The following is a 16,275-nucleotide window of genomic DNA, read 5'->3' as shown; positions in this document are numbered from 1 at the left end:
GAGTTCCTTACCCTCAAAAGAAAGAAAAATCCTGCTTCCAATACTTACTTGATATTTTTCAAAGTGGTCTTGAGTAATATTAAGTAAGAACTTTATTTCTTAGGACCTGATCGTTTTTAGAAGAAAGTTTTAATTTTTACTTTTTTATTAGAAATTTTTTTATTAACTGTCAACTTTTGCTCAGGACTTTAAAAACATTACAGAAAGCAAATGATCAAGGAAATGGAAACAGAATAGAATGATGAAGAGCGGAATATGAGTTATCAGCACTCAGGACCACCAGAAAAAGTTCATTTAATACAAATATTTTATTGACTGTGTGTGTGAGACGTGTTCTGTTGGAATTGAAAACAAATAAGAACATAAATTGAGTTTGTGTTTTTCTTTACACCTGCAAAAAAGACACTGGAAATCCGTAATGCTCGTATAGAATCAAAGTGCATATTCTTGTTCCTTTTTATGTTGTCCTTATACACATTACACTATACATAAATAATTGCATTGTAAAAATGACTCAAGTATTTACATGTAAAATATATTTTATATAATATATAAATTTATATTAAATCTAGGTAGGATACTGAGTCCGGACTGTGAGTCTGTGAGTCTGTGTGCTATCTGTGGTTGTTCAGCAGCACCTCCAGCCAGCAGGGACAGGAGGTGATGAACTGTCTGGAGTAACACGGGCCCCATCCTTTAGCAAAACTGATCTGCACGCTGTGGGGGTCCCAGGGCCCCTCCTCCGTGTCGGGTTTCACGCCGTGCTCCGTCATCCAGCTGGAACACTCGTAATCAAAGACTTTGAGGGAGAAACCCGACATCACCCTCTTCACGCTCAGCCCCCGAGAGCCGGGCGGGTCCAGAGTGGGCGAGTGGACAAACACCGGGTGCTGGCTGCGGTTGTACACCCACACTCCGTCCGGCTCACGGCTCAGCACGATGCCGTAACCAATCTTACTGCGAATCTGTTGTATACTGCTGCTGCTGCTGTGCCCTCCACCCCCGTGGCTGTGATGTCTGTGAAGGGCCACTGCGCCGTGGCTGCCCGGGTTGTCGCAGCACCTGTGGTAGGCATTGGCGTGCAGCTGGCCGAGGCAGAGGCCCGTGCCCTGAGGTAGGTCGTAGAAGATGCTGAGCGAGGGCTCGTGAGCTGGGTAAAGGCGGCCCACACGGGTACGCTGCTCCCAGTAAGCAACACTGCACCAGTGAGAGCGATGTCCGCTAGTGGTCGAGGAGTCGATGGAGGTACCAGTGTCTGAGCGGGGAGAGAAGAAGTGGGAGATTAATGCTTGCAGCAATAATGTTTCAGCTAAAACAGCATGAAAGTGATATCATTCTTTCACTGTGTGAACACTGATTTTCCTGTTTTTTTTTCTGCATGTTTCTCGCAATCTCACTACTTCTGCATAATTTGTGCTATTTTTGATATATATCAAAAGAATCAGCTTATTCAGGAAAAAGGTGCTATGATGACTTTTAGTTTTGTAACCTTTATATATATATATATATATATATATATATATATATATATATATATATATATATATATATATTATTTTAAATATATTTAGGTTTATTTACAAATATTTTCCCCACACAAATACATTGAGATCTCTTCTGTTCATTCAAAAACACTGTAGTTTTAGCTTTTAGCTAGCATAAAATAAATAAATTGTCAATTAAAGAGTAGAGTTTTGTAGAGTTTTATTTAACTAAAGGCTATTCTTCTTTTTCTTACAGCTGTTTCCTTTTCAGGGGTCACCATAGCGACTCATCCTCCTCTATCTAACTCTGACTTCTGTGTCCTCAGCCCAACTCCCTCCATGTCCTCTCTAACTGCATCCATATGTCTCCTCTTTGTCTCTAACATCCTTCTACCAATATCCCCACTGTCCCTCCTCTCATGTCCAAACCAACTCAGTCTGGCCTCTCTAACTTTATCTCCCAGTCCTTCAACCTGTGCTGTACCTCTGATGACCTCAATCCTAATCCTGTCCATCCATGTCCCTCCCAAGGAGAACCTCAACATCTTCAGCTCTGACACTTCCTGTTCTGTCTCCTGTCTTTTTGTCCGTCCCGCTGTCTCCAAACCATACAACACAGCTGCTCTCACCACTGTCTGTAAACCTTTCCTTTGACCTTTGCTGCCACCCTTTTGTCCCAAATCACTCCTGAAACTTTTCTCCACCTGCTCCATCCCTTCTACTTTTGTCCATCCATTTAACCTCTTTACCACACTCCCTGTTTTCCTGGACAGTGGACTCTAAGTTCTTGAAGTCCTGCACCTTTGTGACCTCTGCTCCTTGTAGCCTCACTGCTCCACCTGCCTCCCTCTCATTCACACACATGGACTCTGTCTTCCTACGACTGACTTTCAACTAAATGCCCTTAAGGAGCTAAAAGTTTTTAGAAGTATTTTAAATTTTACATTTATAGAGAGCTTTAAAAGACTGACTAGTTTATCGTGGACAAAAATATTAATAAATATTATTTTTCAGCAGTTATTTCAGGTGGTTGATTTTACCCCCTCAGGAATGGCTATTGTTATAAAGTTAAAGGACCTTTAGAGGGTTAAACGTACAGTCATTGTTTGGCCAGTGATCCTTCTCTCTTGAGGAAATAACAGGAATAACTGGAGAAAAGCCAGCAGTGGGCCGGTATTTAACTGGTTTATTATTGATGTTTTTCTCTCTGTAGTATTTGATTGGTGTTACTTTCACTCTCCAGTAACCACCCCCCCTCTCCCGCCTTTTATCTTTATTTTGCACTCAGTCAAACTTTTCACTTCGATTTCTCACCTGTCCGTCACAATCTGAAACCGGGACTAACACACGGATTACCCCAGTTCCTCCACTGACATCCCTCACCATCACCCTTCGCAGCGCTCCTTCAGGTGCTGGAGTTAAAGAGCAGATTGGGAGCGGAGGAGAGGGGAGTTGGGGGTTGGAAGCATTCAGCTCTCTGTCAACCTAGCGCAAGCTTGTGAACCCCTGACTCCCCCCCAGCCCTCATGCTATCAGCTCATATTAACTCCCACACAAAGTGATGCCATTATTTTGCTCCAAAGACTCTATTGACACAGAGGATTTAAAGACCCATGTGCCTGTGGCCTCATTCCTTTCATATTAGAGCGAACACCCCCTCTTCGTCTACCAAGGGCCAGATGACGGCCGTCCTCTCATTAACAAGCTGCTTTTAGGTGAAACCAGGACTGAGATGCGGCTAAGTTTGTTACAGCTGCACAGTCACCGTTTTTCTTTCTTTCTTTCTTTTTTTTACTTCCAATGATTGAAGCAGGGGCTGCCGGTGAGAGCGTGAAGCGTGTTTGCGCGTGAATAAATGCACGCACACAATAAATGATGAGACCGGGCCTCACACAAACTGAGCCTTCTGATCCAAGCAGCACAACCGCAACACACAACACACTCGCACACAAACGACACTTCTCATCTGAGGCCCACGTGTGTCATTAGTGAATTCCAGGCTGGCAACTCCTGCAGTCTGGAGTTTTTACTGCTCTCCAATAAGAGAGCAGGCTGCTCAGCTAGCAGGATCTCTCTTTCTCTTTTGCACACATTCACACACACACTTACACACACACTTTTACAAGCCTTGCTCTTCCCTGTAATAAGGCAACACAAACATGTCTGGGGAAACACAGGGAGACTTTATGAGCTCATGATCAAATTAATTAAAAAAACAAACAAAAAAAACAACCAACAAACAGAGGGTTTTTAAGATGCATGTAGCACACTTTGTCATTTTGTGTAAATGAGGGAACAAATAGATTCTGTCTTTGATGCAATAAATATTCATACCAAAAACTGCAAATAAAGAAAGGTAGCACCTACAAAAATATACAAATGTGCAACTCAAAAAACTTTGAATCCTCTTATGTTTAAGTATTAAAAAAATGTACATTTAAAATGTCTCTTGGCCAAAATATTCAGAAAAAACAACTTTTTAAAAATGTTTTACATATAAAACTGAATGATAACTCCTTTTTTTGACACTACGGTCTCCTAGTTGTAGACTGACTGATGCACTGGGAAGTTCAAAACTCTAAATCACGATTTCCATCGGTGTTTGACAGTCAGAGTGGAACAGCAAGACGTGTTTAATGTTTCTGGCACCGTCCTGAGTGTCATCACGCTCAGCCTGGCTATCATCCAACCAAAGGTATGACAAGCTTGTGTAAGAACGGTGAGGGAGGGAGCGTGGAGGAGGAGGAGGAGGAGGAGGAGGAGAGAGGGAACCAAATCTTTCAATGGAATTTTTGAAGAGGAGTTCAAACTAGTGTTTCTCTGTGGATCTGTGTGCGCGGAGGGAGTCAGACGACTGTGCCTGCATGTAGCGTGTGTGTTAACTTGTAGTTTTATTGCAGGTTATGTTTCAGTTAATAAACACTTGCAATGTGTGACTCAGAGTATCAGGCTGCTAAGTGTTGGGGAACCTTTAGCATTGATTTTCAGTCTTTAGAGTTGACGGAGCAAACTATTATCGATTCCTGACCCCAAGAAAGTAGATTTTGTGTCTCCTCATAACTAGTTTAATTTTTTGTTTTTTTGCATAAACTAAATTATAGGTCGTAAAGAGTGAAATTCAATGGGAGCCACAAATAACTGCAGCCTCCGCAACAAAAGTATGAGGAAAACTTAACATCCCACATGAGTCAAACTTAAGTTTCCAAAACAAAAACATTTCAAATTGAAGCCCAGCATTCCTTAAAGGAATGCAAATCACATGCTGCCTTTCATGCCAGAGTTTTAAACTAAGTTCATCTAATGTTGAGAAATGACAGAGTTAAAGCCTTAATTTCTTGGTCAAACCTTGAAATTAATTTTATGTATGATCTGATATTATGAGACCTGCCAGAGCTCAGAGTATGTGTTTTAAATGACTCTCAGCTACTACTATATAGTAGTTTAGCTCAGTATCTGTAAAAGTGACTGAGTTGTAGTCATTTTTGTGTTAGCTAAAGTTGATTAGCTGTAGCAGCTATCTTGAATTGGACCGACTCCAAATGTTGATCTGTTGCAGATGTACATCTAATGATTGCTTTCTGAAAGTTTCATTAAAATCTGCCCAGTGGTTAAAGAGATATTTTGCCAGCAGACAGACAAATGAACACCTGTGCATTCCCACACACAGACAAAGTCAAAAACAGTGCCTTTTTCAAATGACTGGCACTGACAAAGCAACAAATTCAGTGGTTTGGTACCAAGAACTGTAAAACAATCTAGCCTATAGTTTTCCACACTATAGTTGTTGTAAATAATAATCAAACATGATGACACACGTTAATCTGTGATCTTGACAGGTGCTAGTAATGATTATCTTGAGACAGAAATCAGGTAACTTTTACCCCCCTGCATGCCAAGTCGTGATGCTCAGCAAGTAAACAAATAAATAAAACTGCATTCCTTTTATGCTCTGTTTCTGACTTTATTCTGAGCAGCAAAGTCTTCACCTGTATGGAGAAATAAAGTTGGAGAGGTCCAGAGAGCAGGAAAACAGGGGGGGGGGAGAAAGACCGGGTGAAGGAGGGAGCAGAGGAATGAGAAGAAGAACCTGCCAAGCATAACCAGCATCCATGGAAAAATGAAGGGAGAGAAAGAGCCTGTGAGAAAGACAGGGAGGGAGGGAAACCCTTGTCTTTCATCCGGTGCCAAGGATTAGATTCCCCTCCAGTTATTAGACTCTTCCACTGTGCTGAAAGAGCTGGGTGGGTTGGAGAGGAGGGAAGCGGTGGAGAGAGGGGTACTAGAGGAACAGGGGGGGAAGGAGTTAGCCACTGACCGGTGTCATCTCCATCTCAAAATCCCCCAAAACATTCGATGTCCATGAACACTTTTTGTGTGGCAATTTCAGGTCGGCCAGTCATCGTCCTCAATTAGCCCAGAAAATTAAGGCGAAAATTGGGCTTTGCTTAGACTGTCTGACATGTTCAATTAAAAAAAAAGAAAAATATAGAAGAAAAAAAAAAGATGTTGAAAGTTGGGCTGTGTCTCGTGATCTAAATTTATCCCAAACAAAGATGATGAAAATTGGGCTCTGTTTTGTCCATCTAATGTGGTTTAAAATTAACCCAAGCAAAAACATTAAAAACTGGACATTGCTTAGCCCATCTGGCATCTCCAAATTTAGTAAAAAGTAAAGTAAAAAAAAAAAGAGGTTAAAAGTTTAACTTTATTCAGTCTATTTCATACTGTTCAAATTTGCCATGAAAAAGATGGTAAAAGTTTGTATCTATCCACTCTGCTGTGATTAATTAATCCAAAGTCTTTGAAAATCAGACTCTCCTTAGCCCAGGTTGTGTGATCCAAATCAGCCCAAACAAATATTGAAAGCTGGGTTGTGTTAAAACAACACAATTTCCTAAAATTTTGCCTAAAAAAACTAAACGAAACAAAAAAAACCTCTGAGGCTGCCCCACAATTTTTAAACTAGGCACACCAGTTTTTACTCATTTATTTTTTTGTGTTTGTGTCTCAAAACAGCAACTACTCCTTGTGCTCAGGGGGATTTACTTTGGGTACTTTGGTTTCCTCCCACAGACCAAAAACATGCATGTTAGGTTAATTGGTAACTCTAAAATTGTCCCTAGGTGTGTTTGAGAGCGTGAATGGTTGTTTGTCTTGTTTGTCTATATGTGATGGACTGGAGACCTGTCCAGGGTGTCCCCCGCCTCTCACACAGTGAAGGCTGGTGATAGACACCAGCTCCCAGCGACACGGAAAAGAGAAGTGGGTAAAGAAAATGGATGGATGGAAAACAGCAACTAAGCTGCGATTAAATAAACGTAGTTCTACTCATGCAGTACCTAAATCAGCCAGAGGAGAGCGCACATTCGTCAGAAGGAGCGTCACACTTCCTCGGACGAGCAATGAAGAAGAAACTGAGCTATAAACGAGATGATGCTATTTATGCTATTTGCTGTTTTTATATGCATAAATTTAGGTGGTTTACAATTCCTCAAGAACACATGTATGTGCAGCATTAAGTGATTAACAGTGGTGAGCTGTTATGGACGACACGTTGTTTTGTTTTATGTCATTTTTCTGTGATGTGTAAGAGTTGAGAAATTTAGCATCTTCATAGCAATTCCAAGCAGTCCTGATGCTAATTGGTCACGGACAAAGTGCTGCAAACAATAAGCAGGCAAATGAAACACAAATGGAGGTTTTGCGCAACTGAAGGAAATAACATTATGCAAATTTATACTTAGTGTGTCACTATGCCTCCAGTTTTTGTTTGTTCGCATTTGCCAGTGCAACTTTTGTATTTTTTGTGCTTTAATAACTTTCTGAAGACTAAATAAATGTTTCAGTTGTGCTGCGTTTTGTCAGTTTCTTGGTTATTATGAACAGAGTTGCAGGAAAGTACAAAAAAGTACTTTTTCTCTGTGTATTTTAATTCTGTCACAGTCATTTACACAGTAGTGAACGTCTCAGTGGACACGCCTTTTCACTTTTTAGCCAATGTTGGGCATCAGTGGACATCTTCATGTAGATGTTTTTTTCTACGTTGTGACAAAACATGACATTTCTTCACCTTTCACTTTTCAACCGAATTTACATGTACTTTAAAAGAAAAGCAAAATGATCTTTTCTATGTCTTTGCAATGCAATTTTGCTGGGAGGGACTTTGTTATGATTCCATTTCCTGCCAAAATCTCTAAAAGGTTGAAAATAAATAAAGAAGAAGAAGAAGAAAAAAAAAACTTCCCTGTCCACAACTGGCAAGTTCTTTGTTGTTTGAGACAACTATCATTACCGGGCAACTTCAAACCAGCAGGCCACATTTAAGCTGGCGTCTCCACTATCTCTGCCATCAGCGAGCTGCCTTATCGCCAGACAGGGCCTTTACAGTCCAACTCAACTGGGGCTCTCGCTTACAAACACACACACACACACATTCCTAAACACACACCTTTCTTTCCCTCGGTTTTTTCATTGCTAAGTGGAGCTAGTAACGGAGCAAAATACAACTTATAATGATTTGCAGTCAGTAAAACAAGAAGTTCACACCCAGCCAGACACATTCCTCAGACCCGGAGGGCAACTTAGTCACTCCGTATCACCTGTGTGTCTGCAAAGTTCCTGCTCACATCTTAGAAGCAGAAGTACCCTGTTTCCATCATTTCTGCTGCTAAGTTCAAACTCATGCCAAGCGACGCCTCAGGTTTTGTATGTTTCTATGACCGATTCATGTTATCATGTTGAATTTTTACCCATTTATTATGGTAACAGTGAACTTCATGCTTGACAGTGGCCATAAAAGCAACAAATCCAAAAAGATTAGACAGAGGAAAACCATAAATTCATCTTACAGCTCATTAAAATAAAATGGTAAAAAGGGGTTCTGTGTAAAAGTTATGAATAATTAATATCTTACCTGTTGAAGAAAGCTCTTTGAACAACCTCAGTTTGGGGAAATAAAGTTCAATTTTGACTGGACTGATGGGCTAATGGCTAGTCTAAGAGGGGATTACTTCATTCTCAACACAACGCTAATCTCAAAAATGTAATAGAGGTTAATGCAAATTTAATTTAAGTTGATTTAACCTTTATATCTTTGCCGATTTTGCATTAGCCTTGTTTTTAAAATAGAATTTTGTAGCTAGTTGTAGCAATTTCTACACAGTTTGAGGAACTTCTCAGAAATACATCAGAATATTTCTGCCAGAATATCCGTGTAGAGTGAAAGTGACATCTACGTGAAGGTTTGTAAAAACAGCATTTGCACAAATGGCTATAAAAGTTTGTTCAAAGAACAACCTACAAAAGATGAGATGTAATTACTCCACGCAACACAACTTCAAAAGATCCATTTAACGTAACGCCTCATCACTGATGTGACGATATCTTTTCAGATAAAGGAGTAATAATTTGGCCCACATTACTTAAAGCAATGATGTCTTGAGTCCGAATAAAGACACAAAAGTGTCCTGAGATCAGGAGGGTTTGCCCGTTGAGCTCCCCTCCCAACACATTCCTGGACAGGCCCTCTTCCTCAACAATTCCTCCCCCCGCTCAGGGAGTCACAGGGGTCAAGTTGACAAGTCTCTCATTGAGCCTCACGTGGTCCCAATATACGGCCTTCACTCCTCACAACATAATTACACTCATTTATTGGTGGAATAGATCCATTTGTTCCGCTACGAAATGCGGAATTATGAACTTCCTCGTCGAACTTTATTTGGATGAATTATTCACTCGCACACAAACACAATGGTGTGGACTGGAAACACAATGCACAACCACTGCACACAAGTCCCACAGTCAGGAGATACACACAAAAGGCATTTTAGCACATTTTTTTAAAATATGAAATCTGATTTGATTGGAAGGAAACACAATGCTCTGTATACGCGCTCTCATCAACCATACGTTCTGGAAGAGGATAAGATTATAAAGTTTATGTTTTGACCCTACGCTGCATTCAGAGCTCACAAAACAGGCGACAGTTTTTCATAGAGTCGGAGCCACATCTGCAAAGAATCTTTAGGTTCAGCAGCATGGCAGGGTTCCATTAAAAGCCAAATTGCGAGTTGGCAAAAACTCTGAGGGAACAACGGAAAGCCACAGCTAGTCCTGTAATTTAAACCTTATTTTAAATTGTGATTGCCTGACAACACGGACCGAAAGAGAGGAAGGAGTAATATGAGTTACAAAGCCATAAAGTGGGAGGACAAGAGAAACAAAGAGAGTGGGCAGCTGACAACGATAATGAATATTTTGTATCTCATCTAGAGAATATCCTGATCAGCACAGGCAAAGTGAAAACAGAGTGAAATATCAAAAAGCTGGGCTTAAGTATAAGAAGACGACAAAAACAAGGTCAAGCACACACAGAGACATAACTGTGACGAGCTATTAACTCTTAATATATAACAAACTAGTACCAGACTTATTGGGAAATACACAAAACTCTGTCTCGCTTCATGAGCAATGTATCATGTATCAAATCCTGCTTGCTGCTCATCAGATCTCAACATGAACACTTCTTGGTACTTTCAACTATTTTGCATCTTCACAGGAAGCATACCCACACAAAAATCTGCTTGTTTTTTTTTTAAATACAACAGATTTTTTTTTTTTTCTTTTTATTACCATTGAAGACTTAAAAGGCTCCATCAGTTCATGTTGTACAGCTCTGTGATCAAAAGTAAAAAAATAAAAACAATGACAGAAGAGGAGAAACAGATTTTAACGTCATGGAATCAAACATACATTCTTTTTTCATTAACCAGCATCTGATACGGCTGACGTCAAGTGGATCGTAATTTGGCATATTTTCTGATTATTCCTGACTTTCCCTGTTGCTTTTTTTTTTAGCTACAGCTACATAAAATAACAACCGTAAACATGTTTTAGGTTCATCTATGATGACGACGATGATGCAACTCCTCTGGTCTGTCTAAGACACAGCAGAGGCTGCAGAAGGCTGTGAATGTAACATTATTCTTCCAGTTCAAATCCTTTACAGCCATTACTGCGACTGCAATAAAGCCTTTGATAACAAGGAACCAATGAGACAACATAATCACACCGCCTGTTCAACGAGCTTAAACATGTAGAAATGTGATGTCGTAAAGTGCCGCCTGGTACTTAACACACAGTGCGCTTGTGAGGCTCATGTGAAGTGACAAAGAAAGAAGCCCAGCAGCCAACAGGTGAGAGGCCATCTTGGACAGGTCACTGGTCTATCACAATGCCTGGTATTAAACTGTTTTTGGAAGATTAGAAATCTAACTCTACATTTTAATGTCTGCAAATTCCAGATCAGTTCAGAAACTCTGTCTCTATATTATGTTCATACGCTTATAAATACACTCACCTGCCACTTTATTATTTACCCCTTGCTAGTACTGGGCTGGACCCCCTTTTGCCTTCAGAACTGCCTTAATTGTTTGTGTTATAGATTCAAGAAGTTGTTGGAAACGCTCTTCAGAAACTGGTTCATACTGACATAATAGCATCTCATAGCTGCTGCAGATTCATCAGCTGCACGTCCACGATGTAAGTCTCCTGTTCCATCACATCCCAAAGGTGCTCGATTAGACTGAGATCTGGTTACCGTGGAGATCATTGGAGTTCAGTGAATCCAGACCCACCAGACTGTGCAATGTTTTTCCAATCTCTTATTGTCCAATATTGGTAAGCCTGTTCAAATTGTAATCTGTTTTTACCTTGGTGTGGTCTTCTGCTGCTGTAGCCCATCTGCTTCAAGCTCGGTTATGTTGTGTGTTCAGAGCTGGTATTCTGCAGATCTTGGTTGGAACAAGTGGTTGTCTGAGCCACTGTTGCCTTTCTGTCATCACGAACCAGTCTGCCCATTCTCCCCAGACCGCTGACATCAACAAGGTAATTTTGTCTACACAACTGCAGCTTACTGAATATTTTCTCCTTTTCGGATCATTCTCTTTGAACCCTAAAGTTGGTTGTACCAGCCTGTCTGGCACCAACATGCATGCCACATTCAAAGTCACTTAAATCCTCTTTCTTCCTCATTCTAATTCCCAGTTTGAACTTCAGCAAGTCGCCCTCATGCCTAAAAGCATCAACCATGTGATTGGCCGATTAGCTATTTGTGCTGCAATTGAACGGGTGTACCAAAGTAGCTGGTAAATGTACATTTCGATTGTTTTTGTGGGGTTTCAATAAAAGGGGAAAAAAATGAATATTTCAATCCTGAGTCCTATCAAAGTCCCTCACACTTCAGCGACAGAAAGTCAAAGTTAGGGGATTTTTTTTTAATCAAGACAATTATATGCCACTTAAACTACAGCAGAGTTTTTAACATTGTAGCAAAATAGAAGCTTTTCTTTACCCTTAATAATGTGTTGCCAGTGACTAAATATAACCATAAAATGTTTAACAAAATGACTGAAAGAACACACTCTCTTTAGTTTGGAAAAAATACAGTTTGGTTTAAATGTACTATTGTTAGCTCTACATAAATATAGTTTTTAAGACACAAGTTTAGTGTATTATTACAACATTCTGGTGTCCAGCTAAAAATGTGAAAAACAACTAATCTGGGAGTTTCAGGAGGAAAGAAACTCTGACATTAAAGATCTTTGAGTGAGTTTTGGGTCATGTCTTTGGCTGTGTACCCTACTTATAGTGAAAAAGAACTGTGATGGAAAATATTTAAGGAAATGGCAAATGGTTAATGGGCCAGCACTTGTTGAATTCCATAGTCTAATGTGTCTCAGTCAGGCATAAGAGCAAGTGTTGTACGCATGCCAGCAAACAGTTTGGAGGTTTGGTTCACCGAGAGGACCCGCTGAGATGTACACAAACTAATTCTCACTGGTTACTTTCTGTCTTTGCTTTACTTCTGAATCTGAAAAACCTGATATAGTTGCACTTTAACACTTTATGCAGAAGTTTATAATTCTGCGAGTCAAATCTTTTACATTTGAGCTCCGGTAAATGATTTGTTCAGCTGCACTGACCTGAAGAGTTTCGCACTTACTGAGCTGAGCTCACGAACAGCGCGGCTCAGTCTCCATCCAAGAATGTCAGTTCAGCTCCGCGTATTTCCAAAGTATTAACGTGATATGTTCAAACATGTATCCAGTGTCACTCTCCAGAGTTGGACCCCCGTATCCCCCACCCACTTCTTTCACTTCAGGACCCCACTCCTCCTCCCCTCACCTTCCCAATTTCCCAACATTCCTGGGCCATGCCACATCAGTCAAAGGCCCAATTCATGGGGTTAATGCTGCAGAGAGTGCAGACAGCCTTTTGAGACAGGATGTTTGGCTGATACCTTGCTCTGCTTAAGCAAACAAGCCCCCAAAATATGATTATGGAGGGCAGACGGGGAGCGGTGCTCGTGTCTTACCGCAATACATCCAAGCCACACTAATATCCACTATATTTTACACCTTTTTTTTGTTTTCCTGTGTTGAAAAAGCAGAAGCTAATAATAACAAGGTGAACTAGTATATGACATTTTCAGCAACTGACTCTTTAAAAGCCATAACTGTCAAAATATAAAAATTTTCAATGGTTTTGATTTGATTTTTTTGTGTTTGTGTATAATCTATGATAAAAACAACCACTAAATATCTGTCTGTAAGTCTGTAAAATAATCTCCGAATGTAAACAGAGTCAGGGGGAGACCGATGGAATCAGATACGCCAGGTGAAAAGTGAAAAGGTAAAGTTCTCCTCTCTTCTTCTGAAACGAGTCGACAGAGGTAGAGTCATTTTAGGGAGGAAATTGAGCGGTGGAAAGAGTTAAAGCAAAAGTTGGGGCTAAGATCATATGGAAATGGGCTGTGCCGAGATATTTTGAACTCTAACGGGATCATTTCCGTAACTAATCGCTGAATTTAGTCGTAAATGAGGACAAGGAATACTTGCTGCTTTCTTACACAATTTTTATGAAAACCCTGATGGGTTTGAGTTACATTAATCCCCAAACACTCATTTAATGATGTAGAAACTGTATTATAAGCATAAAAATTCTAATCAAAAACACTGAAAAATTGCATGTTTTGCCAGCTTTTATGGCTTTAAGTTGTTGTTTTAGATGATGTGGACAACATTCTTTGCTTAAGGTGGTATCTCGTTGGGCTGTGACTAGTTGGTGAACAGTATTCATCAGGGAGTCTCCTGAGTGTCTCGAGATATTTGCAGGGTTCTCAACATCTGTGTGTGAGTTGCAGAGGAACGAGGAAGTATGAGTTTTCAACATGTTCAAAAATTTGTGCACCAACTTTTCTCTCAAATTGTTCTCCTGCAGATTCAATCCTAAACATGGGGGCAGCTAACGAGGTGGGAACAAAGCGAGGCAACGTGGGTGGAGCTGGGCAAAAAAATAATGTGCACGGCCAAGAATGCAGTTTTGCAAGCAGCGCACACAAAAAAAGGCCACGATGTTTAAAAACTGGCCTCAAGGCTTGCTGGTCACTTGATCGCCAACACATAAAGTTCAGCGAAACTGCAGATAAAAATTCATGAATTTTCTCACAATTTTGAGTCACTAACTCGTCTCTCAACAGTCGCAGCCTAGAGAGATACCACCTTAATGGTCATTTTGACTTCAAAGGGTCACATGTTGACCTGAAACAATTAGCAGCATTTCACCTGCACCGACCAAACAAAGTCATGTAATCTTTCCAAACTGCATGGTTAGAGAAAGACCTGCTCTGGTTTGATTGTATAAAATATGCTGGTGTAGGTTCTCAGTCATCCAGGCCATGGTAAATGATGAGGATGAGAAGCGAAACGTCTTCAACTACACAATAGAAGTCCAGTGACTTTTGTTTTTTAACCTTTCTTGATTGTATGAGAGCATTTAGCGATCATTTGTTGATGATTTGTGGATAGTTGGAAGAAACTTTCAGGGCTTTTTCGTTTATTACCTGATGCCAAAAGGTGAAACCTCAGCCAACACAAAAACGCCTATAATTAAGAAATGTTTCACAGATAATAAGCTAACATTTGGTAGTAGCTGAGAGTCATTACAAACACATTCTCTGAGCACTAACAGATTGTACAAACTCTCACAACATTGCTTGAGACAGCACATAACATATTGTGCTGTAACTCTGCTATAACTCTGTATAGCAGATGTTTATAGTCTAAAACTCTGTCTTAAAACGTGGCAGCGATATGCATTTCTTCAAGGAATGCTAGGCCTTTTCTAGTAATGATGTATTTATAACATATATATAAATACTCCAACATAACTCATCATATATGAAACATACTGCCTGTTAACAGACACGTGTGGCAATAAATTAAGATGTCAGCTATTGGTTGCAAAAATTCAAGCTTTGGTCCATTTTTGTGCTGTTTGGAAGTTTTCACCTTTAGTCTGGTTCTGCTGGCATGCTCACTAACCTTGCTAAACATGTCAAAAAATAAAAGGTTTTTAAGCAAAAATCCTGACTTATTCTGCTTTAATTTTATGAAATCCAAACAAAAGGTTAAAAACCCAAACAACTAGACCTCTGCTCTGTAGCTGAAGACGTTTCGCTTCTCATCCCAGGAGCTTTCTCAGTTCAAAGATGATGAAACGAGACCATTTAGGAGATCGTGAACTCATTACGTCATTTTACATACTATCCTCTTTGACTTTTAATGCCATTTTTATGCATATTTGTTCCCCTGATTGCACTTAGCGTACACCATATTCACATAGGCTCCTTATATGTCAGCACCCAATGGGACTTTCCTGCAAACAATGGTTAAGATTAGAGCAAGACGAACAATTTTCATTCCAGGTTTCAGTAATTTGCTTATCACGGCGGAGGGGAGACTAAATATAAATAGTGCAGACAGACGGTGTAATTTGAGAAATGGCAACACAGGCTTTTTTCAATTTCATCTCAACCAACATCCAGGAGACAAACAGCAGCTCTCGTTGATACACGGCCTGCAAATGTGGAAGACCGAATATGAAAACAACAACTCATCCCAGCCAGCAGATTGGGACGGGGGTGAAAACAGATGATGGGCGAATGTGTCTGTGTGCATGTGCATGTTTTTGTCCTGATAGAGCCCCTATGTGAGCACACTGAGACTGATCTTATCAGTCAGAAAGAAATTCCTCCCCTTCAGACACACACACACACACACATTCACACAAACTGAAAATAAGCAGCTGAATAACACATTTTGCTGGAGTCACGGTGGGGTGATCCATGCAGATATAGGCGTACTAAACTTGGAGAAGACGTTTTCCTTGTCAAAGCAGGCCTGTTTGCTGCGGTTTAAAGGGAACGTTAACTGATCAAATGATAAAAGAGGCCAGGGCAAAGGTATGTATGGAACACGCCCTGCTACTTCTCTCTCGCTCTCTTTCTTTTTTCTTTAAAGCTAAGCTACATAGATTTATTTTAAGGGAATTAAAACAAAGACGCTAAAGTGGTAGAGCACATGTTCAGCGCTTGTTTTTGTTCTAAAGAAAACATCGGCGGATTCAGACGATACACATGAGGATTACCTGCACAAAAAAAAACAGATTTATTTGGACTCTTGAAAGATCCTTCCAAGATGAAGGCTTTTCTTTAAACAGCTCCAGTCAGCTCTTTGAAACATGCAGGAATGAGCTGCATATTCAGCTTATTTCCTGTTATTACACCCGCTCCAGCTACAAGTAGGATTCAGATAACTTGTCAAAGTTAACAACAAAAGCTACATGGAGATTTCTTGGCTGCCTCTGTTTACCCAAGTCTCGCTCCTACTTACGCTCTTGGCCCAAGCTCTGGTTGTTGGCTCCAGCATTCTGGTGTGTGTGTGTGTGTGTG

General features: G+C 40.3%; 1 protein-coding gene across 1 annotated transcript in view; it reads right to left on the bottom strand.

Annotated features, from left to right (window-relative positions):
• Positions 1 to 289: 289 nt before the first annotated feature.
• The window catches only part of LOC108237920 (mothers against decapentaplegic homolog 6), a 22,639-nt gene continuing 6,653 nt past the window's right edge, over positions 290 to 16,275 (bottom strand). The window contains exon 4 of the mRNA XM_017419660.3: positions 290 to 1,255. Within this exon, the coding sequence (XP_017275149.1) occupies positions 615 to 1,255 (641 nt within the window). The 3' untranslated portion in view covers positions 290 to 614. The remainder of the gene's footprint in view (positions 1,256 to 16,275) is intronic.

This window comes from Kryptolebias marmoratus, linkage group LG15, assembly GCF_001649575.2.
Source record: "Kryptolebias marmoratus isolate JLee-2015 linkage group LG15, ASM164957v2, whole genome shotgun sequence".
Taxonomy (NCBI): Eukaryota; Metazoa; Chordata; class Actinopteri; order Cyprinodontiformes; family Rivulidae; genus Kryptolebias; species Kryptolebias marmoratus.
Note: the sequence above shows the minus strand (reverse complement) of the source record. Positions and strands in the feature narration are given on the sequence as shown.